At 43.5% G+C, this 25,862-nt stretch overlaps 1 protein-coding gene across 2 annotated transcripts in view; it reads left to right on the forward strand.

The window, feature by feature from the left end:
- The window catches only part of Retreg1 (reticulophagy regulator 1), a 154,606-nt gene extending 129,452 nt beyond the window's left edge, over window positions 1-25,154 (forward strand). For both annotated transcript variants that reach the window (XM_004652535.2, XM_045132933.1), the window contains 6 exons: window positions 12,268-12,394; window positions 15,313-15,397; window positions 17,691-17,828; window positions 18,559-18,623; window positions 19,094-19,220; window positions 22,563-25,154. In XM_004652535.2, the coding sequence (XP_004652592.2) occupies window positions 12,268-12,394; window positions 15,313-15,397; window positions 17,691-17,828; window positions 18,559-18,623; window positions 19,094-19,220; window positions 22,563-23,056 (1,036 nt within the window). In that variant the 3' untranslated portion in view covers window positions 23,057-25,154. The remainder of the gene's footprint in view (window positions 1-12,267; window positions 12,395-15,312; window positions 15,398-17,690; window positions 17,829-18,558; window positions 18,624-19,093; window positions 19,221-22,562) is intronic.
- Window positions 25,155-25,862: the final 708 nt, after the last annotated feature.

Consider the following 25,862-nt stretch of genomic DNA (forward strand, 5'->3'; position numbering starts at 1 on the left):
ACAATCAGAAAGATACCTTTAAGAGGGTTGCCCTAGGTTTCACAAAACTAGTCCAAAGATCGAAAAGCAGGAAGTGACATTTGCTTTTGAGTACAACGGCAGCAAATCCTGGATTGTAGTTCGTGGGATAGGCGGACCCCAAGTAGAGTGTGACTGCTACGTCCGAGTCAGCAGGCTTGCTCTGCGCTGCCAGCGCGTTGTCTCGGCCACAGTTCTTCACCATGGAGTTTGTCTGTCCTGCAAGGGTACCATAGAAAGCGTTCCTTCCTCTGGGTCCCAGCCCCTGCCCTTGACGTTCTCAGTCTCAGCAGGTGCTTATTGGACCCTAGCAAGGTCCTACGTCATCCAGGCACAGGGCTTGTGAAAGTTTCATCATTAAATTAACTGTTATTCTTCTTTTGTTGTTTGTTTATTTTTATTTATTTATTTGAGAGAGATAGACAGAGAGCGAGAATGGGCACGCCAGGGCCTCCAGCCACTGCAAACGAACTCCAGATGCGTGCGCCCCCTTGTGCATCTGGCTAACGTGGATCCTGAGGAATTGAGCCTCGAACCGGGGTCCTTAGGCTTCACTGGCAAGCGCTTAACCACTAAGCCATCTCTCTAGCCCGAATTAACTGTTATTCTTAAAGTAACAAAAGTGAAGATGCCAAAAATGGCATCTTGTTCTTAGGCACATGAAACTGGAATATCCTAGGTAACCCAGGTGGTCAGTCAGTTTCAGCCTTCTAAATGATAGTCTGGATAGCTGGTGATGTCCCCCTCCACACCGCCCACCCCCTCCCCCCGAAGGTGACCGTGCTTCGTTGAGACAGAAGGGAGAAAGACAACCTTCACAGTCATTCTCTGATCTCCCATTCATTTCACGGCGTTGAAGGGAGAGAGCCTCAAATGGAACATACGTCGCCCCTGGGAAGGTGGGGCTCGTCCTCCCTGGTGTGGGCGACGGGCACTGTGCTGGCGCCTCGCTGTCCCTGGCCTCGGGAGAAGGAGTTGCTCATGTGGCTAATTGGATCTGAGAAAGGGAAAGCTTCAAACTGAGTGCCATGTAATTTCTTAATCTTGTGTTTGCTTGTTTAATCCCCCAGTCGACACATGTTACATGCTGTGTCATGGCTCTGCGTCGGCCAGTGTTTTGGGGGGGTGGGGGAGATAATGATGCTCTTTTGCTCCCCACCTACATCTTTCTGTTCGCTCGTGGAGAAACCTAGTGAGTCTCCACAGGATTAAAAAAAGATTCGAACACATTGCACTGAAAAGTGTTTAAGTCTGTAAGCGGATACTGACTGACCTTTCTAAGAAAAATTTGACAGGAATTAATACCCACAGATGTTCACTCCCCGCAGAGAGCACGAGACCCTTAGGTCACTAGCTGAGAACGCCTCGTCTCCAGGTCAAGTCGTATTTATAGGTGTGAGGGCCGTAACGGGTGTTTGTCACGGTTACTAGGTGACAACCGGAGTTAAAACAAATCCTGTTTTTCTTTTTAAGTTTCAATATAGGATGGTGACGCAGCTTCATGGAAATACTGTTTTGCTTTAATATACATTTCCTATTGATGGTAGAATCATACTATGAAACAGTGCTTATTCTCCAAGATGCTAGAAATCATCTAGGTGTGTTTTAAAATTGGTTATTGAATCATGGATTCATAGGGATAGATGAAAAAGCTACACGCTGAACTAGAATGGGCTGTGTGAATATGTGCATGGACACAACAATATCAGTTATCAGCAATATAAACAATACAGTGTTTTCTACTGAAACGAGGTTAGCCCATAAAATCTTTAAAAATAGTGCCAAAAAAGAGACTCATTTTTTTCTGACATCCCATGGGAAGATGGTGATCCCATGTGGTTTCTACTTTCCTCAAGTTAGCGTGCCAAGCTCTGTTTTCCGCTGCTGTCACAGATGCTGCTCGGTCCTGGGCAACTCAAGCCCGTATCGGACGCTCTTAGAAGAGTCCAACATTAAGTTTGGCCAGAAGGAATTCTACGTGGAATACTGATTTACAGTTCTAGAAACTGCTGAGATACATGCGGCATATTTTTTGAGGCAAGCTCTATAGACTGGCTCCCCTTTTTTACGAGAAATATTTATTTATTTCCTAAAGAGAGAGAGAATGGGCACACCAGAGCCTCTAGCCACTGCAGACGAACTCCAGATGCATGCACCACCTTGTGCATCTGGCTTACATGGGACCTGGAGAAGTGAACCTGGGCCCTTAGGCTTCGCGGGCAAGTGCCTTGACCACTAAGCCATCTCTCCAGCCCTAGTTTCCAACTCTTTAAGAGGAGTTTTGTTTTACATTTTTATACATGTAAATAAATATGTGCTAATTCTGCTAATATTTATAGCAACATTACAATAAATTAATGAAAAGCAACTTTTCTTTTTTGAATGTTTACTGCTTAGAATCGTTTTCTTGTTGTTGTTGTTGTTGTTTTGTTTTGTTTTTTTGAGGTAGGGTCTCACTGTAGCCCAGGCTGACCTGGAATTCACTATGGAGTCTCAGGGTGGCCTCAAACTCACGGTGATCCTCCTACCTCGGCCTCCCAAATGCTGGGATTGAAGGTGTATGCCACCACGCCGGGCTTCTTTTCAATATTTGTACGTGCTTCATAGAGGTCGTGGCTACTGATCAGAGCACTGTTCACAGGACTTCGAGACCCTTGGCAAGTCAGCGTTTCGATAGAGCATTGCCATGGAGACACAACACACGATGCGCGGCTGTCAGTAACGGGATCTGCTGGGCTTCGTGTCCGGCTAGCCATCCATTTTCTCTTGGGCAGAGTGGCCGGGACACTCGTCTTGAGCATGCGGCTGTTGCCATGACTCAGCGGGAGAGGGCACTGTGCGGGGAGGACTGGAGACAGCGTTGGCAGAGTGCTTGGCAAGCTGCAAGCTTGGCCATGCTTATCGTGTGCGCGTGTGGTGACTTAGTTGGAGAAGGTGGACGCACATGCTGAGATCACGTCGTGGGCAGGACTTAGAGATTGCTGGTGGGCTTCCGAGAGCAAAGAGAGAGCTGACCTGCCCGGGCCCAAGTTTCACGGGGGAGCCAGGGCTGCTCCCCTGATGTTTCTATTTCTGTGTACTTAGCTTGGCGGTTAGGGATCCATCGTTGTGCCCGTGTTTCCGCCTTCATCTTCTTGTCACTCATCTTTGACACGATCCCCATGTTCCAACGCGGAGAGCGTCCGGTGCCTCTCAGCCCCTCCCCCGTTCTGCTAGCGCTGTGACCTTGAACCAGATGCTTAATGAATTTGGCCCTCAGTTTCCCTCGCTATCAAACGGGAATAACAAGTTAGACTTCACTCACAGGTTAGACACAAGGAACAGCTTTATAAGGCAGCAGAGTGTCTGGTCTCTGGAAAGTGTTCTCTATTATTAGTCTGTGAGATACCTACAGTCCTGTTTACTCGAACAGGTAAACCTTTATCGAATTGTATTGATCCCGTTTGCATCTTCCCTCAGAGACCTGCCGCCTGAATGAAAGTCATGCCATGTGTGATTGCATCCTAGCGTTCTTTGTGATTGGCGTGTCCACTCATAGTTCAGAGCATACAATGTTCCATTGTTCGAGCTGAAAAAATATAGCACTTTGTTTTGTATTACAAATGCCAGTAATCAGACCCAAACCCAGCTTCAGGCAGAAGGGAACTGGTTCCAGAGACAGGGATGGCTGTGGAAGGATTGGTTTGGCTCCCTGCTTCCTCCCTTTGAGCTTACCAGCACCAAGAACTCAGACTGGGGCTGGAGAGATGGCTTAGCGGTTAAGCGCTTGCCTGTGAAGCCTAAGGACCCCGGTTCGAGGCTCGGTTCCCCAGGTCCCACATTAGCCAGATGCACAAGGGGGCGCACGCGTCTGGAGTTCGTTTGCAGTGGCTGGAAGCCCTGGCGCGCCCATTCTATCTCTCTCCCTCTATCTGTCTTTCTCCTTGTGTCTGTCGCTCTCAAATAAATCAATAAAAAAAAAGAACAAAAAAAAATTTTAAAAAAAAGAACTCAGACTGCGCCACCAAGATTCATCTGTATGCTCGCCTCACCCACACTCGGGGTTCCCCCTCTTTCCCTCCACTCCTGCTCATCTCTCTCTTGCTGCCAGATTATCTCCTCAAATCTACAAACTCAAAGAATATGTCAAAGGACCTGAATTTTGAAATATTAAACATGGTAATTTTGCTTTGAAAAATAGCTTTCCGTTATATAAAAAAAATACTTTTGTTTTTGTTTGTTTGGCTGGTTGGTTTTTCAAGTTAGGGTTTCACTCTAGCCCAGGCTGACATGGAATTCACTAGGTGTCTCAGGGTGGCTTTGAACTCACAGAGATCCTCCTACCTCTGCCTCCCGAGTGCTGGGATTAAAGGCGTGTGCCACCATGCCCGGCTTGTAAAAATACTTTTTACCTTTGAAAAGTTTATAACTATTGGGCTGGAGAGATGGCTTAGCGGTTAAGTGCTTGCCTGTGAAGCCTAAGGACCCAGGTTCGAGGCTCGACTCCCCAGGACCCACGTTAGCCAGATGCACAAGGGGCGCACGTGTCTGGAGTTCGTTTGCAGAGGCTGGAGGCCCTGGCGCTCCTATTCTCTCCCTCCCTCCCTCTCTCTCTCTCTCTCTCTCTGCCTCTTTCTCTCTGTTGCTCTCAAATTAATTAATTAAAAAAGAAAATTTAAAAAACCCTCTTGTATTAAAAAAAAGTTTATAACTATACAGTTCCATTTTAATCCCACAAGAGATACGGTATGAAACGATCTCGCATTTAACAGGTTCCCCCCATTTATCCAACTCCCAGTTTATTTTCAGATTTAGTCTCCAGTGGCAGAGATACAAATGCCATTAAAAATAGTATTTTATCTATTTACTTAATTTGAGATATATATAGAGAGAGGTAGATGGAGAGAGGATGGCTGTGCCAGGGCCTCCAGCCACTGCGAATGAACTCCAGATGCGTGCGTCCCCTTGTGCATCTGGCTTATGTGGGTACTGGGGAATCGAACCTGGGTTCTTGGGCCTTGCAAACAAGTACCTTAACCGCTAAGCCATCTCTCCAGCCCCCACAATTGCCATTTTTTTAAACAGATGACTTTTGTGTGCAGAGTATGTGTGTCCTGAATCATTGTGGGATCACATGTAAAAGGTTTCCTTACTGACTGTAGGCTGTGCCTTACACATCTAAGTCAGTAGGAGGAATGGTAACAGACTGCCCACATTTGGTGTATGTTCATTGACACGAACAGTGCTGAAGTGCCGTGACAAGATTCATTTGCTTCAGTATCATTCGTTTTTCTTGTGCTTAAACATGATGGGAGTGAAGGCAAGGGAGCCTGCTTGCTAACACATGTCCTCTGCAGAAAGACAATCTATTTTTGAGGAGCATGGGTGTCTTATTTCTTAGTCCTGCATCACCCTCTACTGGACAGTACTGTGTACTGCACTCTGAAATGAGCCCACACAAAATCCCATTGAACAAGTCTTTCATTGTAATGTTCAATACTTCTTTTTATTGGACATGGTGGTGCATGCCTGTGAAGTTAGCCCTCTGGCTGTGGAGGCAGGAGGATCAGGAGTTCAAGGTTAGACTCCCCCACATGGTTAAAGGAAAAGAGGTACACAATAAGATACATAATAAAGACATTAAGTCATATTTGGTGTATTCCTACAAGTGACTGTTGAATTACTTCCGGTCAGTGTGATCCCCTGGGGGCAGGACCAGGGTGGGTCTCAGTTTAGAGCGGAGCTTTTTTTTTTTTCAAAGATACATTTTATTTACTTATTAGAAAGAGAGAGAATGGGTGCCCCAGCCACTACAAAGGAACTCCGGTTGCACTTTGTGCCTCTGGCTTTACGTGAGTCCTGACGGGATTTGGAGGCAGAAGGACCGACCCTCTCTGGAAATTCTACCTTGCAGTCACAGCTCCTCTCTGCAGGTGGTGTGGCAGCTTCATGAGCAGAGCCTTTCAACCTTTGGAGCTCTCACACAGGTGAAGTCATAAGTTCTTCAGATCCTAAAAAGGGCATAGTTCCGAGGCTGTAAATGATCTCTTGTTTTGATGCAGAATATCATTTGTCAAAAACATCTTGCTAGTTTTTCTTAAGAAGGAAAACTTGGACTAGAGAGATGGCTCAGCAGTTAAGGCTTGCCTGTGAAGCCTAAGGACCCATGTTTGATTCTCCAGAACCCATGTAAGCCAGACACACAAAAGTGAGGCAAGCGCAAGGTTGCACATGCCCACTAGGTGGCACAAGCATCTGGAGTTCAATTGCAGTGGCTGAGATGGTGGCACACCAATTCTCTTGCTTGCTCACTCTCAGAAAAGAAGAAGAGCCGGGCATGGTGGCATGCCTTTAATCCCAGCACTCGGAAGGCAGAGGTGGGAGGATCACCGGGAGTTCAAGGCCACCCTGAGACTACATAGTGAATTCCAGGAGAGCCTGAATGAGCTAGAGTGAAACCCTACTTCGAAAAACCAAAAAAAAAAAGGAGGAGGAGAAGGAGGAAAATGGAACCAAATGGAATTCCTGGAGCGCTGGAGCGTTGGGGAAGGATTTATAGCTTCAGACATGGGGCAAAGTCTACTTGAAGGTTGGCATGTACACGGAGAGACTGGGGACTCCGCAGTGCCTTTTCTCTGGCTGGGAAGGACTAGTTCTAAAAGTACTGGAAGGACGGAGCATTGAGGACGGTGGTAGCTAAAGGGACCCTCCAGTGGTCCTTCCCTTGTGGCTGGAGTGAGTGCATGGCTGGTTCACTGCCTAATTAAGAGAAGGCTGGGGTCTGGAGAGATGGCTTAGTGGTTAAGCGCTTGCCTGTGAAGCCTAAGGACCCCGGTTCGAGGCTCGGTTCCCCAGGTCCCACATTAGCCAGATGCACAAGGGGGCGCACGCGTCTGGAGTTCGTTTGCAGAGGCTGGAAGCCCTGGCGCGCCCATTCTCTCTCTCTCCCTCTATCTGTCTTTCTCTCTGTCTGTCACTCTCAAATAAATAAATAAATAAATAAAAATTAAAAACAACAAAGAGAAGGCTAGGAGGCAGTACCACAGACTTTATTTCCCTTTGGACCTAGAATGTGCATGTTCTGCTGAAAGTGAGGAGGGAATATTAGATGAGCTTCAATCATAGATGGCTTGTATTCTTCTATTAAAAACTCGGTAAAAGCTGGGCATGGTGGCACACACCTTTAATCCCAGCACTTAAGAGGCAGAGGTAGGAGGATCGCTGTGAGTTCAAGGCCACCCTGAGACTCCATAGTGAATTCCAGGTCAGCCTGGGCTAGAGGGAGACCCTACCTAAAAATAAATAAATAAATAAAATAGTAATAAACCTTGGTAAAATCCCGAGCTACTCTGCAGGCAGAGGTGCACGGGAGCCGCGCTTTATGCTCCTCACCGATGGATTCTAAGGATGGTAGGAGCGCGGCCACACTCCACGGAAAAGATAGGTTCCCCAACTGCGTCCAGTATTCACAGGAGATCCTTTCTCTGGTTGTTTCCCAAACCTGGCTTTCTAGGAAAATAGCCTAGAGTGTCATTATGGAGCAGCTGTGTGGGGATGTGCGCGGACAGACGTCACCAGCCACCACATGTGGGTCTTCGTTTCCGCTGAGTATTGGATTCTGCACACTGTGTGCTCCGCTTTCCTGGAAAGGGCTGGGCCTGGGTGATCCGCACTGCTGCTGGTCAGTCACAACACATTCCTCTGCATTTTCTAGGAAGTGAGAAAACAGAGTGGGTAGGTTTCATGATCTTCATTCACAACAAAGGACTCTGAAAAGTTGACATTAAGTGTCTCATCTCATTCCAGGTTGTGTAATCTTATCTTACCTAACTTGAAGTGTGGTGACGTACATTAGTAATAGACTCACTGGAAGACTATAAACATACCTGTTTCAGCAATAACCACTGGATAGTTGTTTTTTTTTTTTTTTATTTGAGAGAGAGAGAGAGAGAATAGGCACACCAGGACCTCCAGCCACTGCAAATGAACTCCAGATGCTTGCACCCCCTTGTACATCTGGCTTACATGGGTCCTGAGGAACTGAACCTACGTCCTTTGGCTTTGCACGCAAACGCCTTAACCACTAAGCCATCTCTCCAGCCCATAGTTTTTAAGTATTAAACGCTCAGTGACCACCTCTTGGGTCCAGGTCTCATTTAAATTGACACATGGTATCCCTTTTCATGTTTGCGTTTAGATTTCTTTCTAAGTCATGTCTCCCTTAGATTTTATTTAGCATAGTCTAAACATTTGTTCATGTCAGAAACATTTATTACTCTTCCCTGAGCTCATTTGGTTAGATAACATTTTCAAGTTTTACAGCATGAATCTCTTTTGGAGAATTCAGGTAACAACTTGTTATGTTAATGTAAATGTTAGCAATTATGGAGCTTACTGTTCTAAAAAAAACTCCTACCACATGGGGCGTTTTCTTTCTTTTTTTTTTAATACTTTTATTTATGTATCTGAGAGACAGAAAGAGGCAGACAGAGAATAGGTGTATCAGGGCCTCCAGCCCTTGCAAATGAAGTCCAGGCACATGTGCCACCTTGTGCATCTGGCTTACATGGGTCCTGAGGAACCAAACCTGAGTCCTTAGGCTTCACAGGCAAACGCCTTAACCATTAAGCCACCTCTCCAGCACACATGAGGCCTTTTCAAAGTGAGAGACGGTTCATATAACTCAGTTGTTTCTGATAGCTGTGAAGAGTAGTTATAAGTTGAATATGCTTGTTTCTTCCCAGCAAGTGATGCTACCTGTGGACGGAGGAGAGGAACGGAGGTATTGGCGTTCAGCTTCGGAAATAATATTGAAACACTGGGCGTGACAGCGCGCCCCCGTAACCCCAGCACTGGGGAGGTGGGCTTAGCCGAGTCCCCGACGCTCACTGGTCTGCCCTAATTAGAGACCCTGTCTCAAAAAGACATGAATTCCTAAGATATATCTGAGGTTATCCTCTGGCCTCCACACACACATGCGCACATACTCCCCCACAAACATGCACACCACACACACACACACACACACACACACACACACACACACGGAAAAAGAGGTGACATATTTATCACAACGTAAGACATAGGGAGAGCTCGATCATGTCTTATTTGGTAAATTAATGGATGATTCCACTTGAAGTCCATCATAAAATAGGTAAGACTCATAAATGCAGGAGTATTTTGAATTGGGTAATAACATTGCGATATGAAACACTTTATGTTACATGGTCTCTGCAATGGCCATTTAGCATCAGAGTAGACTCTTTCCCAATTTTAGGGAATTACTTACCAAGTAATAAAATGTATGATATTCTCTCTGAAGCCTGAACCCTAAAGGTAGCATTTAGAACCAAGTTCTGACATCTGAATGAAATAAAACCTTTAAAAGTTGATTTTTCTTGTTTTCAGCCAACAGTGCTTTACCCACAGAGCCATTGCCCAGGTCTCTTAAATTTATTTTAAAACACAAACTCTTCCTACATTTTACTTTGATCTTTGAAGTACTCATACTCCTGACATTCCATTATTAAAAAAAAAAAACAAAACACTGATGTTTGGTAGAATCATGTTTTCTAAACAGTTCCACCCTGATAGTATAGGAAGCAAAAGTAAAAATCTGCCAGGCGTGGTGGCGCACGCCTTTAATCCCAGCACTTGGGAGACAGAGGTAGGAGGATCACTATCACTGTGAGTTCAAGGCCACCCTGAGACGACATAGTGAATTCCAGGTCAGCCTGAGCTAGAGTGAGACCCTGCCTCGAAAACAAGCAAACAAACAAAATAAAAGTCTGTGTTTCTGTCATCTGTACTGTCCCATTCGGCCAAACAGTAGACAAGCTGATGCCCATGGCAGCCACTCATGCCCGCAAAGAAACCACAGCTGAGTAACACTGCATTTCTTCATCCATGTAGCCTCTTCCCTCCTGTGTCAAAATTTTCCTGCTAAGGGAATATGCTGGGTAAGGTTTTGTTAGGTAGTGGCTTCTTAGCCACGGACTTACTGTTCTTTTAGTAACCTGGAGCCATTCCCCAGGTACGAGGCCTGAAGCAAGACTTAATCACTAGCGACAACACGCACGCTCAGTGATTCAAGAGGCGGAAGACTTGTGGGTCCATAAGCCACTCCCTTAATCACTGACACCACCAAGGTTCATTTCTTATGACATGTCAGAAGTTGTTTGGGGAAATGACTAACGTGGTCAAACAGCAGCAGCATGGACAAGTGACACCTCGGTGATTCTCTGGCTCAGCATTAATTAAGACAAACAAACAAAAGGAACAAGGGCTGGAGAGATGGCTCAGCAGTTAAGTGCTTGTCTGTGAAGCCTAAGGACACTGGTTCGAGGCTCAGTTCTCCCGGATCCATGTAAGCCAGATACACAAGGTGGCACATGCATCTGGAGTCCGTTTGGAGGACCTGGCATGCCCACTTTCCATCTCTCTGCCTCTTTCTCTGTCACTCTCAAATAAATATATGGAAATAAGCAAAAGAAAAAATTTTTTAAAAGGAAAATAAAACACCCTGATCTCCCTTTCACCACAGTTATACTTTCACCACGATTATATTCACTTAAATGATTGTTTTGTTGTGGCTCTAAGGACTGAATTTAGGGCCTTTTTTCTTGCCAGGCAATCATTGTATATATCCCCCAGCACTATGTTTGTCTTAAAGTTTTTCTATTTTAAATTTTGAGCCAGGGTCTTACTAAATTATCTGGACTGGCCTTAAATTCAGTCTTTAGCCCAGGCAGGCTTGGAACTTGCAATCCTCCTATCTCAGACTCTGGAGTAGCTGGTATTACAGGCCCACACCACCAAGCCCCACAAAGTTTATATTTAAAAAAGAATTTCAGTTAATTGACAAATTGTCTTATTATTCAAAGCATACTGACAGAATCTATATGAACACGATTTTGTTTTTTTGCTTAGATGAACATCTAAGGGCCAAGATCATTTTGTCTTTTGGCCTAGAGTCAAATCCACAGATGACCTCACCCTGAAACCTCAACAATCAGAGCTCCAGTGACAGTCCACTAATTCTTTCTTCTGCTAGAAACCTCAGTGCACTTGTTTATTGCATGCTTGGAGCTTCCTGGCCCTGTCTTCAAGTGACCTATCTCTTGAATTATCCTTGAATAAGTGAGGTTGAGATCCCTTACCAGAGCTTGTTTGAGCTGGTGGATTAGAGTTAGGACCGGTAAGTAGGGCTTAAGCTTGGCATCCTTGTAGCTGTAGGGTATGACATGCATTTGCTGGTTTTTTTCTTTCGTTCTGGAGTGACATTCTGGTTTGTTGCTTGCTGAGGTGCTGGTAGGACATGGCACCTTGCCAGCCCCTGCCTCCCACCCAGCTCATTCAGGACGAAGGCTGGGAAGACCCTTGAGGAATGCAGGGTGTATTGTAAGACTCTTTTCTTCCGGCTACCATGCCATACTGAAGACTGTGTGGTGCGATTACTAGTAACTGCGTTTAAGGCATGTGCTTTGAAGGTGTTGTGGCTTCCTATCCCGAGGGTTTTAAGCTTCCGAGAAGTTCTACAAAGCCCTGTGTGGCCTGTGTCTGCTCCCCCTAAGCTTTGTACATGGTGTGTGTGTGTGTGTGTGTGTGGTTTTTCAAGGTAAAGTCTCACTCTAGCCCAGGCTGACCTGGAGCTCACTCTGTAGTCCCAGGCTGGCCTCGAACTCACAGTCATTCTCCTACCTCTGTCTCCTGAGTGCTGGGATAAAAGGTGTGCACCACCACACCTGGCTGTACGTGGTTTGTTTTTTTTTTTTCTTTTTCCTCTTGGTTCATTTCAGAGCCACACTGGGGTTGGAGAGAATAGCATTTTTAGTTCTTTCCTGCCCCAGGTTTCTGCAAGGTTCTTTATAACACCTATGGTAAACTGTGAATTCATTCTGGATCTGAGCTGAAAAATGATTTCTGGGGCTGGAAAGATGGCTTAGTGGTTAAGGCGCTTGCCTTAGGAATCTAAGGACCCAGGTTCAATTCCTCAGTACCCACATAAGCCAGATGCACAAGGTGGTGCACACGTTTGGAGTTCATTTGCAATGGCTGGAGGCCCTTGTGTGCCCCCCTCACATAAATAAACAAATAAAATAATTTAAAAGAATTATTTCTGCAGAAAACAAGTTCCAAAGCCCCACCCTCCTGGGGCTTGGCCATACTGAAGTGACAGTGGATGCTCAGTAACTATTTGCTGAAGCCATGAACCTTGAAGGAATTATCTAAGCTTCGGCTGCTTTTATTTTTTTCTTTCTCTCTCTCTAGCTGGGAAGTTATCAATTCCAAGCCAGATGAAAGACCAAGGCTCAGCCACTGCATTGCAGAATCATGGATGAATTTCAGCATATTTCTTCAAGAAATGTCTCTTTTTAAGCAGCAGAACCCTGGCAAGGCAAGTTTTCCAATGCAGGGGCATATTAAGTATACTTGGGAATAAACTAACAACTTTCCTTATATGTGTTCTCCAGTTCTGAATATACCATGAACATTTGCCATAAAATCTGGTATAAGGAGGCTCAGAAATGATCAAGTATGGAATTCTTATGATTTTGTATTTGAAGAGATTTACTGGGCTGGAGAGATGGTTCAGCAGTTAAAGCACTTGCATATAAAGCCAAATGATCCGGGTTTACAAAAAAAAAAAGTAATTTTTAAAATACAGATTTATTTAGCACATTAGTTATATTTAATGGTGATTGTCTTTGCCCTACCAAAAGGACAAAGTTGTCGTATTCAGAAGTTCACTTGTTGTATTTGGTCTGGTTATGACAGCAAAGGAAGTTGAGTTATACCCATAGTCCTTTGGGGGACTTGCAGAGGAAATGGAGTTTCACTTTTTATGTAAGAATTAGAGACTAGAGTGTGTTTATTTAGAAAACCTTGCTGGATGTGGTGTCAGACATCTGTAAAGCAATTCTCCGGAAGCTGAGGTAGGAAGAACAAGATTTTAAAATGAGTTACATGGTGTAGCAGACAGCTTTGGGGCCGCTGAGGTGAACATCCAGACCTGGCATGGTTATGGAGGAAGGGATTTATTGAAGCTTACAGATCCAGGGGAAGTTCCATAGTGGCAGAAGAAGCTGGCCTGCCTTCACAGGTCCAAGCAGAGAGAGAGAAGCTCAAGCCTAAGAGCCAAAAGCCATGCAGCACAGCTCAATTCAAGAACTCCAGCTAGGCACACTTTGCATATGTTTAGATTGAAATCTGAAACCACCACCACACCTTAAGATCCACCCAGTGACATTGCCTCCAGCCAGGTGGCTGCAGATGCAAACTTCAAACTAAGAAAATGTTGAATATATTTGGGGCCATCTATTGAAACTACTGTTCACACATAGCAGGGCCCCACTGGGTTGGTTCTAGCACCGCTTTTCAGATTAAAGTGTCCAACAGTAGTTGGAAGGGAGAGAAGAACTATCAGCCGTTATGATCCTTCCTACTGTATTAGGTATAAGCAATCTCACCTCACCAGAGCATTAAATAATACAACAGGGCTTGGGAAAATCTTGAGCACACTGTTGTAGGCAGTATTCTATGTAGAAGAGTTTCTTTAATCATGGGCCCAGCACGCTTCTTCTGTGAACAATCTGCTACTGGGTTTCTTTAATCATCTCAAGGTTATTGTTAGAATACATAACCATACGAGAGGCATGATACATTTTCAGTGTCTATTTTGCTGACACAATTAAGCATATTTTTGGAAGATCCGAAACTTTAAGCTTCTGCATTTTATTAATTGTATTAATGTGCCCCAAGTCCGTTGGCTGAAGATGATGTGACGAAATGTAGGACTGAGTGGGATCCCTTTGCAAAATGGAATCGTTAGTGTAACTATGCCTCTGTTGACCGACTTGCTCACACCTTCAACAATTTCACACTCTCTCAAGGGCTCATGCTATTTCTGTAGTAGCTTTAAAAAAAAAGATTTATTTATTTATTTGAGACACAGACAGGGAGAGAGATAGAGAGAGAGTGAGAATGGGTGTGCCAGGGCCTCTAGCTACTGCAAATGAACTCCAGATGCATGTGCCACCATGTGCATCTGGCTTATGTGGGACCTGGAGAATAAACCTGGGTCCTTTTGCTTTGCAGGCAAGTGTCTTAACCGCTAAGCCATCTCTCCAGCCCTGAAGTAGCTTTTTAAAAAATATATTTTATGTTGTTTATGAGGGAGAGAATGAGCACACCAGGGCCTCCAGCCACTGTAAACGATATCCAGATGCATTGGCCACTTTGTGCATCTGGTTTTATGTGGGTACTTGGAGTTTGAGCCCAGGCTTGTCAGACTTTGCAAGCAGGTGCCTTTGACCTCTGAACCATCTCCCTGGCCAAATGACCAAGTTTTTTTTTTTTGTTTGTTTGTTAATGTCCTTTTGCCAGGTGTGGTAGTACACGACTTTAATCCCAGGACTTGGGTGGCAGAGTAGGTGGATCACCATGAGTTCAAAGCCACCCTGAGACTACATAGTGAATTCCAGGTCAGCCTGAGCTAGACTGAGAAAAAAAAAAAAAGTGTAACAAAAGAGCCTGGCATGGTGGTGCACGCCTTTAATCCCAGCACTTGGGAGGCAGAGGTAGGAGGAGATCACTGTGAGTTCGAGGCCACCTGAGACTACAGAGTGAATCCCAGGTCAGCCTGGACTAGAGTGAGACCCTACCTCGAAAAAACAAAGTTTATTTTGTAACTGACAGAAAGAAGGAAAAGTAACCACATTTCACTGGAGGGATTGCATTTCATTCGTATTTGGTTTTGATTTGACCTCAAAGTAAGTTGATAAGGTTAGGAGGGAGTATTGTCCATAGATTCATGCCAGATGTTTACCAGCGTGTCAATGACGTTAGATTTGTGCAGACGCCTCTATCTCTGTAACGTATTTTCTTGTGTTTATCAACTTCAGTAGACTTAGCGTAGTTTGAAGTTTCAGATCAGTTATCAGGCTCAGCAGAAGTTGTTTCTGGGGAATGTTTGGGTTACCCTTTAGATGCTTAAATCTGACAGTAACGCATCTGCAGGTGTGAGTAATGGAACACACCATTCTCAGTACTGGAAATTAGCTCCTCTGCCCTTGAAAATGCTCATTAATACGAGTCAAAGCCCTTCTTTAGGGTTCCTAAGAATAAGGAATGCTGCTTGAGAAACATTTACCATAACCTAATAGATGTCGTATAGGTCAATAATCACCGCGTGCATATCCTGTATCTCAGGTGTCTTGGTGAGGGGCCTCCTTTGGCTCAGTAGGCAGCATGCCAGTCTCCTAAAATGTCCTGGTGCCATACATAACTGTCCTGTGTTATTTCTGGGACTTCTAGTTCTGTCTCCTGGTCTGCAGCGTGTGCACATTTTTCACCATCTTGGGAAGTTACGTGCCTGGAGTGGTACTCAGCTACCTACTGTGTAAGTATCGCAGAACCCTTGCCGGCGGCGTCACCTAGAAGTCAGCAGTCCTTCCAGAGCCTGGGAGGGAGGGGTGAACTCTACTTCATAAAACAAGCTGCTGCTGATTTACTCTCCTAATGTATATCTAAAGTTTGTCTTCTCCTAGAGACATATTATTTTAAAAAATAGGAAAAATAAATAATAAAAAAAAAAAGGAAAAATAGCTGCAAAAGACGGGATCAGAAGTGTGTTTTGTCAAGTCGGTGAGACTCTTAAGCTATTTGCCCCTTTCCCTGAAAATACACCAACACTTCTGCCTGCAGGCACATTCTGTGTTTCACCAAATAAAACCCCAAGAGAGATCATTGTGTCTTGGCCAGAATGGCTAGTATCAAAAATGTTGTACCTGGTATTAAAAATGGTGCAGAACTGCTGGAATTCTTGCATGATGTTGGCAGGCAGGTAGAACAGTCATCATTTCAAGTCACTGTTTGGCAGTTTCTACTAGGCACCCCTCCACTTGGTATTAAATACTTGAGAGAAATGGATGCACACATCTCTACAGAGACGTATACATAGCTGCTAATAACGGATTCATGTTTAGTGGCACAAAGTGGAATACAGTCTATACGAGCTGAACAGATGAAGGGCAAACAGTGGAGGGACAGATTGCTGTTCAGAACTCAAAGTTGACACCACACTTCAGGTAAATTCCAGAGCAAGCAGGCTGAATGGAAGGAACTGGATAAAGAGGAGTCTATGTTGTAGTTCTGTTTATATATAATTCTTAAGGATTCTAACTAGCCTTTCGTGACAAAGCGGATAGTGACTGTCAGGGGATGCAGCATAGGGGAGGCAGAGGCAAGGCGCGGGAGAGAACAGCTCATAAAACATGAGGAAGCTTGTGCTATGTAGAAAATATGCTCTTTTAAAAATGCTATTCATTTATGAGGGGAGAGGAAGGAGAGAGTATGAGCACACCAGGGTCTCTTGCCACAGCAGACAGACTCCAGATGCATGCAGCCTTTTGTGCATTTGGCGTCAGTACTAGGGAATTGAGTCTGGGCCAGCTGGTGAGCTTTGTAAGGAAGCACCCTTGTCCACTGAACCGCCTCCCCCGCCTATGTCCACTGTCTTGATTATGTTCATTTCTTAGTGGTATGCATGTGAAATTCTATCAAATTGTACACTTTATATGCAATTCATTGTATGTGAATTACAACATATTTTCTGCTTTTCCTGAAGAAAAAAAAAAGTGAAGGTCTCACATTGTTACCTTTTAATTGAGGCGATACCCACTACTTTAACTGAACCTCACATTTTCTATCTTTCTTACACTGGTGTTTGAATTTCACTGGCTTATGAAGATAACTCAGTGGTGGCGCACGCCTTTAATCCCAGCACTTGGGAGGCAGAGGTAGAAGGATCACCGTGAGCTCAAGGCCACCCTGAGACTACATAGTGAATTCCAGGTTAGCTTGGGCTAGAGTGAGACCCCATCTCAAAAAACAAAACAGGGCTGGGGAGATGGCTTAGTGGTTAAGCACTTGCCTGTGAAGCCTAAGGACCCCGGTTCGAGGCTCGATTCCCCAGGATCCACATTAGCCAGATGCACAAGGGGGCGCAGGCATCTGGAGTTTGTTTGCAGTGGCTGGAAGCCCTGGTACACTCATTCATTCTCTCTCTCTCTCTCTCCTCCACCCCGTCTTTCTCTGTCACTCTCAAATAAATAAATAATAAACAAAAATATTAAAGCAAAACACAGCAAAAGATAACTGAAATTGCAAATCCAGTCCTCCTAATTGAACTCATGTAGAAATTTAGTTTCTTCGCTTGCACTGTTTAGGAAGAAAGGGAGAAAAAGGCTGGGACAGGGACTTTTCAAATGCTTTGGATGAACGTCACTTACACTTCACAGTAGGCCTAAGCAGCATTGTCCCAGTGTTTCTGACAAGAGGCTAATGGACAGTCACTTTCCCATGGCAAATTGACATTTAATGAACAGAGGTAAGGTTTAATGCAGGGCAGTCACCTGCAAAATATAACCTTTCTTTGAGCTTGAACGGTAGAAGATTCAGAGGAGAAAGTCATTCTGATTGCACATCTAAAATCAGTGGCTGTATGTGTGTATGTGTATTGTACAACATGTTTTCACTGTGGAAGAACAGAAATTAGGAACTTAATTCATGGAGGGAGTGCCCCAAGGAAAGAGCTTCCGTTGTTCCATAAAGAGAACAGTATTTTGTGAAGCACTAAAATGTAAGCTTTTGAAGGACATTTTACCTAGACTGTTTTCTTTTTTATTTTTCAGTACTGTTTGCATTTTTGTGTCCACTGTTTAAATGTAATGATTTCGGACAAAAAATATACAGCAAGATCAAGTCAGTTCTATTGAAACTAGATTTTGGAATTGGAGAATATATTAACCAGAAGAAACGTGAGAGATCTGGTAGGTAAAGTTTGAATCTTAAAGATTCTACACATGAAATGAGACATGGGCAGGTTATTTGTTATGAGATCACCTTTAATAATTATCAGGGAAGGTTTTGCCCTTTATTCAATAATATTATAGAAGGTACTCCCAAAGTCATATATTTAGTTTTTCTTTTCTCCAACATACAATTAAATAAATTGACGTTTAAGTCTAAATTGTCAGGGGGAAAAAAGGTTTAGAGCACTCTGTTTTACCATTTATCATTTATTTTATTTTGGGTTGGACTACTGGAAATGCTAACAATAGAAATAAGTGTGAGCCATTGAGCTAACAGGAAGGAGAAGAAAACAGGAAAACTTTCTTTTTACATTTTAACTTGCCTGTGACCTTATAGGCTCTTAAACTATATAGTGTGCATCAGAGTCGCCTGGAGGGCCTGTGAAAGCCCAGAACGTGGGACCCAGACCATGCCTGACTTAGAGGGTCTAGGGCTGGGCTGAGAATCTGAAATGCGGTAAAGTTCCGAGGGACCCTTTTGCTCTCAGTGCATGCTGTGCTAAGCCAACGTGGACCATTTTTCTCTGGAAAGCAGTGCTTTGCAATCATTATGTGAGGCTTCAATTTCATCATAGAGGCAGTTGTTGGAGAGTATGGGGAGTGTGAGGTAAGAGTTATGGTAAAATAAATGTAGTATGTCTAAGCGTGCCAGGAAACTGAAAGCTTCCTTTTTGTTTTTTCTTCACAGCGGCAGATAAAGAGAAAAGTCACAAAGATGACAGTGAACTAGACTTCTCAGCTCTTTGCCCTAAGGTACTTTTAGTTTCCAGTTTGTTTCTACATGGTTTGATTATAAATTTGTTTACATAAACCAAAGTAAAATGATTGCCCTGATTGACTCCTCCTGCTTTATAAGATGGTTGAACATTTTCAAAAGAAAATATTCAATTTTTTTTATTATCCTGAAATTGTGGGGGTTAGTGTAGATTTTCCAAAAGATTTTCTTCAGTTTAAAATGTCCATTGTGGGCTGGAGAGATGGCTTAGCGGTTAAGCGCTTGCCTGTGAAGCCTAAGGACCCTGGTTCAAGGCTTGATTCCCCAGAACCCACGTTGGCCAGATGCACAAGGGGGCACATACGTCTGGAATTCGTTTGCAGGGGCTGGAGGCCCTGGCGCGCCCATTCTCTCTCTCTCTCTGTCCCCTCCCTCTTTCTCTGTCTTTGTCTGTTGCTCTCAAATAAATAAATAAATAAAATGTCCATTGGGATTTGTATTGACACAGATTAGCCTCTCAGTGGCTGCCAAGGAGTTATCCGTGTCCGACACAGACGTCTCGGAAGTTTCCTGGACGGATAATGGGACCTTCAACCTTTCAGAAGGTTACACCCCACAGACGGACACTTCGGATGGTAGGCTAATATTTGTGGGTTGGGTATTCTTTTGAGTACATAAAAACCGTGACTGCTGGATAAATAAAGTGTGGTACGTGGGTATAACAGAATAATCCTTGGCTGTGAAAGAGAAGGAAGTACTGATACTTGCTAAAGCTTCCATGAGCCTTGAAAACATGAGGCCAGGTGACAGAAGCCAGATACAAAGGCCGCACAGTGTTTAATTCCAGTCAGCTTCCGGGACTGTCCAGAATAGGCAAATGCATGTGGAGGGAAAGTTAAGTGGTGGGGGCCGGAGATAAGCTGGAGGGAATAGTGAGTTACTTGGTATAACTGTTTTTTGGGGGCTGATGCAAATGTTCTAGAAGTTGAGGTAATGGTACAGCATTATGAATATACCAAAAACCTACCAGATTGTATGCTTTAAAAGGGTGCTTTTGTGATATATGAATTATGTCTCAGAATTTTTTTTGTAAAAAGTTATGACTAAATCTGCCTTTAATGTTGAAAACAAAAATGGGAAAAATTTTAAAAAGCCTTCTGAAATGTCAGGCAGTATTGTTTTTAGCAATCACAGGAGGACAGAGACAAAAGCCAATCATAAGCATGCAGGTTTATTACTCATGAACACGGAAGTGTAAGGGGCGAGTCTCCCTGACTACAAAGCTAGCTCCATGTTTACCTTCAACATTAGGCAAACTTACCTGTCTTCCTCGGAGATTAAGTACAATTAAAACAGTAGAGCACCGTATTCCTTATGAATGCGCCTTCTATCCATAACATAAATTGAGAGATAACTCTTGTGTGATAACTTAGCTTTAGCTGGTACCAGTGGGTTATTTTTCTAAAAATAATTTTATTGATTTGAGAGAGACAGAGTGAGTGAATGAGTGAGTGAGTGAAAGAGACAGATAGATAGAGAATGGGCCTTCATCCACTGCAAACAAATTCCAGACAAATGTGCCACCTTGAGCATCTGGCTTACATGGGTCTTGGGGAATTGAACCTGGGTCTTTTGGCTTTGTAGGGAAGTACCTTAACTACTTAGCCATCTCTCCAGCTCCACCAATGGGTTATTTTAAATAGTCTCAGCATAATGTGAACATTGAAAAAGGTTTTAAAACATTTTATTTATTTATTTATTTCAAGCACAGAGAGAAGAGAGGCAGTATGGGTATGCCAGGGGCCCTAGCAACTGTAAACAGACTCCCAGATGCAGGCGCCACTTTGTGCATCCAGCTCTATATGGGCACTGGGGAATTGAACTCAGGTTGTTAGGCTTTGCAGGCAAGTGCTTTAATCACTGATCCATCTCTCCATATACTGAACATTTTGATGAATTTAACAGATTATCAAGAAAGAGGACAAATCACCCATTTTAAACCTACCTTCAAAAACACGTATTTCCTATAGGAAAAAGGAGGCTCTTCAATGTTTGAAAGATAATTTGGAAGTTAAAGACTTAATAATCTTGCCATATACTAGCTTATGACCTGAAATAAATAAATGATTTCTATGGACTCCATTTCCTTGTTTTTTCCAAAGGTATTAGAACAAGAGGAAAACTAAGGTTTACTCAAGTTCTGTAAGTTTCAATATTGACAAAGGAGGCCATATTTAAAAAAATAAAATGACAAATACTTGGGCTGAAACATCACGTCTTAGATTTATACAGAAGAGAAACAATAATCATTGGACCCACACAAATCACTGTCATCAGGAGTTAACTACTACAATAAAAATTTTCTAAAAAAATAAAAATAGATCAATCTGCTTTCTAATCTCACATTGATTTCAAATGTCTTGAATACTGGCATGGTCTAGTTTCAGCCATATTTCTGGGGAGCCAAATGTTTCTGTAAGCTCTTGGGTTAAACTGGAATAGAAGGGGCTGAAGCTACTTGTCAGTGTTTATTTGATATACCAGAATCCATGAATGTCTCAAAATGAAGGATTTTTTTAGTTCATGATTATACACCATTCTCTTTGTCTTAAGATAATTCCCACTTAGGAGCAGGATAGAATAATTATGATGAGTATGGTCTTAGTTACTTTTCTTACTGCCGAGATAGACTTTCTGACAAAGCAAGTCCAGGCAAGGTTACTTTGCTTCCTGTTTGCCGCGCACAGCACCCGAAGGCAGTTGGGGCGTCATGGCGGGAGCCGCTCTCGAGGTGACGGCAGCGTGTGAAGACAGGGCCGCAGGCACGCACGGTCAGAGGAACGGGTGCTCACGCTCTGCGCTCTCTCGGTTGTTCTTTTTATTTGGTACAGGACTCCAGCCCATAGGATGTGGCTTATCACATTAAGGGTGGTGCTTTCCTCCTCAGTTTAACCCCCCTGGAGACAAAGATACACCCAGAAGTATGTCTCCTGGGTGATTCTAAATCCAGTCAAGTTGACAGTGAAGATAAGCCATCACAAACCCCAAGACATTGGTCAAATCCTCAAGCTCGTATTTGACAAGGTTGTCCTTATAGACGTTGTTCTATGCTAAGAGGGAAAGCCAAAGACAGAGGAAGGGCATAAGGTATTTGTCTACTTGTGGAGAGAGATTGCCATAGAGTTAGGATGGAATTCAAAATATGGTGAAATTCAGAGTTCAAGGGCAGCCTGAGACTGAGCATACATAGTGAATTCCAGGTCAGCCTGGGCCAGAGAGAGAACCTACCTCAAACAGCAAATAACATGAAGTGAATACAGGCAAGCGTGGGTTATAGTGTGTTCCGGGTCAGCCTGGACTGGAGTTAGACCCTGCTTAAGAAAAAAAAAAAAAAATCAAGGAGCTGGAGAGATTGCTTAGTGGTGAAGGCACTTGCCTGCAAAGCCTAAGGACCCAGGTTTGATTCCCCAGGACCCAAGTAAGCCAGATGCACAAGGTGGCGCACGCATCTGGAGTTCGTTTGCAGTGGCGGGGGGCCCTGGTGTGCTCATATCCCACCCCTGCCACCAACTCTCTCTGCCTCTTTCTCTCTTTCTCAAATAAATAAATAAATAAAAATTTTTTTACAAACTATTTAAAAAAAAAATCAAGCTGGGCATGGTGGCACATGCCTTTAGTCCCAGAACTCAGGAGGCAGAGTGGTGGGAGGATCACCGTGCCATGAGTTTGAGGCCATCCTGAGGCTACACAGTGAATTCCAGGTCAGTGTGGGCTACAGCGAGACTGTGTCTTGAAGAAAAAGAGAAAGAGAGAGACAAAAACAAAATCTGGTGAAATTCGATTGAAGTTGACTCAGGAAGCTGGGTGAGGTGCCCAGGTTGCCCAGAGGGCTCAATATCAAAGTCACATTTCTAGGCAGCTCTCGTTTCCTATGTGTTCTGGTGCTTAAGCATGAACTTCTGTTATGTGTTTCACAGACCTGGACCGGCCTAGTGAGGAAGTTTTCTCCCGAGATCTTTCTGACTTCCCATCTGCAGAAAACGGCACGGGAACAAATGATGAAGACGAAATAAGCCTGGGCTTGCCAGCCGAGCTCAGAAGCAAGCAGCGGCCGATGGATGGCGGCCACAGACCAAGCCGAGAGCGGCCATCAGCAGCCGGGCTCACGCTTCCTCTGCACGGAGACCGGGCCTTGCACTTGATGAGCAGCCTGGCTGGAGACGTCATCACGGCCGCCGTGACCGCCGCCGTCAAGGACCAGTTAGAGGTCACCCAGCAGGCCCTTGCCCAGGCTGCCCCAAGCCCAGGGGAGGACACAGACTCTGAAGAAGGTGATGACTTTGAACTCCTTGACCAGGCAGAGCTGGATCAGATTGAGAGTGAATTGGGACTTACACAAGACCAGGAGACAGAAACACAGCAGAACAAGAAGTCTTCCGGCTTCCTTTCAAATCTCCTCGGGGGCCATTAGCCTGGGGGCCAGCTTGCCGCAGAGCATAGATGAACCACCAAAAAATTTCAGACAAGCAAAAAAAAAATAATAATAATAATAACAATAAAAAAGACAAAAAAGGGAAAAATTGTGAACTATAGCTTTAATGATTACTTTAGATTTTTTGTTTTTTCCCCCTTCTGCAGTGAATTGGATATATATCAGCTGATACTGATAGATTGATATTTCTGATAGTTTTATGTAATAAGCATGGAAATGATCTTTATATATACATATCTACACACACACATACTGTGGTATCAGAAATGATTAGGGGTTGTTTTTAAAGCAAAAGAAAACACCAAGATCCTTCCACAAGTATTATTTTTTTCATAATTAATTTCCAAGCATGCAAAAGTACCTCACTGAAAAGTAGTAATTGTGAATACATGCTGTCAGCTCCCTTATTTCGAATACTTGGAAGCAGTTTTTTAAAAAGCTGATAGATTTTAATGTACAAAGAAATTATGACGGTGTCTTCATCGAAGGACTTGGGAAATGCTATCAAAATTAATTCCTAGGAAAAATTTGAAAAATATACTTCAGTACTATTGCTAGGTGGAAACATTTCCATGTTATTTCTGCAGTTGTAGACATAGGCTTACTTGAAAAGTGGCATGCTCCATTGACCACGGTATGTAGTCTTGCAAGGGGTGGCCCTGAGCCTCACTAAGCAAGGAGTTAAGTATCATATGATGGTTATAATCAAAGGTTGGGTTGTTTTGTTGTTCTTTTCACAATATGTTTGTTGTCCACAAGGACGTCATGAAGGCAGATCTATTCTGCCTGCTCAGACTGAAGTGTAATCTTCCCCTTTTATCTTGTGTCTTGGAGTCTCCTAAGATTGCAGAACTAGTTATCCTTTGATGATGTTATCAGCAGTAAAGAAATAACTGTTCCTAGTCTGTATAGAAGAGAGGACCTTGTGTTGGGCTTACCATGTATTTATTTGCCATTGCAGTCTAAATATATATCTATTTCTTATTGGGGAAGAAATTGAGCTAGAAGATATTTTTCCTTAAAACTTTTTAAGATCACCTTTAAATAATCAAATTTGACTTACAGCTTCTAGCAACCTAAAAAACTGAAACTAAGATAGTTGTTTTTTGTAATATAAACTTTTCATAGTGTTGAGGGACCATGTCAGCAACTATCAAAGCTCTCTTCAATCTTCAGTTATGGCTGGCATTTCTATATTATATTATATGTGAGACCTTCCAAGAGGTAGGATGATCCAAGAATATACAAAATTGGTATTCTCCTTTTTAAGCTTCACCCCTTTTAGTCCTAAAGACTAATTTTAAGTGACACAACATTTTAATTAATCTAGCATCTATTATTTATTTTTTCTTTCTGAGGTATTAAAATATCTAGACTGAATTCTGCCAAATATCACAGGGAGAGAAGTCCCTGAAGACTTTGAACACTTGCTTTTTGTGACTGACGATGCTTACGTGTCATTGGTGCCTCATGGCTGTGTTGGATGTCCCGTATTGACATAAAGTGAGCCTGTGCCTTCATTATCTTGCCCATTTTGGTACAAATGTACATTTGTGTTAGATAATCTTGGAACTTGTAAGTCTGGGAAGAATATATCTGAATCGTGTTCAATAAGTTTCTGGACATGAAGAAAAATACAGTCGCATATTTATAAAATAGCTGTTACCAGTATCTGTTTTTCTTTTGTATGTGTGTGCTGTGTGTGACATTGTATGTGTAGCTGGGTGCGCTCCGTGCCCTCTTGTGGCAGTTGGAGACCAGTCGTCTAGGTGTTTGCTGGAGATGGAGTCTTTCACTCCATCTCCAGCTGCCCTTGACTGTCAGCAGGCCCTAGCAATTCCCTGGTCGTCGACTCCTATGGGAACTTAGACAAATAGCAATGTTCCGCCATGTCTCTACAACCTAATAAAGAATGGATTGTAAGGCTAGAGTGAAAGGTAGTCGTTAAAATATGAACTTAAAAGGTGTAGAGGTTCATTTCGTGCAAAAAGTAAGTGCCAAGCAAAACCACATAATGGGAACAGCAGACATTTACCATGAATTTTGTATACAACAATAAACAGTGTTCAAGAAACTGCCATTCGCTGTGGAAGGTTAATTCAGCCCAGATGCTCTCATTCTAAAACACCTTTGCTTTTTCCAACCCTAAGATTCTTCAAAGGGATTAAACAAACCAACATAAAACACGTTTCTTCCTCCCTAATTTTAAAGACTATTGGAATAATAACTGTAAAAATTTTATAATTGACAAATATCTTCATCATATGAGTGTGTATCTATGTGTTTATAGTTATATAAATTTATTATAAAACAGTTACATATATATTTATATATATATTTAACGTAGGTTATGGAGACCTCTGGTCTCCATTTCTCTGAGGACCCTCGTCTGAGGGTCTTTGATGTTCTTTTTGGGGAAGTGAGGCCCTCTGTCAGTGTGGGAGGGGTCGTGCCTCAGGATACTTCTGTGGCTCTTACAGTCTTCACGCCCCTCTTCCACCACAGTTCCTTCGCCTTGGTGGGAGTGACAGCAGTTTGTTTATAGGGTTGCGTTCTCTGTAGACCCTCTATTTCTGTAATGTGTTTCAGTTCTCCACTGTGTTTGTTGCTGTCTCCCTGAAGCAATCCAGATGCATGAGCCCCTTGTGCATCTGGCTAACGTGAGTCCTGGGGAATCCAACCTAGGTCTTTTGGCGCCTTAACCGCGAAGCCATCCCTCCAGCCTATTTTCACTTTTTTGTTTGGCTGTTACTGCACTTGAAACTAGGCAGGCTAATTGGAGTCT

The sequence above is a fragment of the Jaculus jaculus genome, chromosome 13 (genome assembly GCF_020740685.1).
Source record: "Jaculus jaculus isolate mJacJac1 chromosome 13, mJacJac1.mat.Y.cur, whole genome shotgun sequence".
In the NCBI taxonomy this organism is placed as follows: Eukaryota; Metazoa; Chordata; class Mammalia; order Rodentia; family Dipodidae; genus Jaculus; species Jaculus jaculus.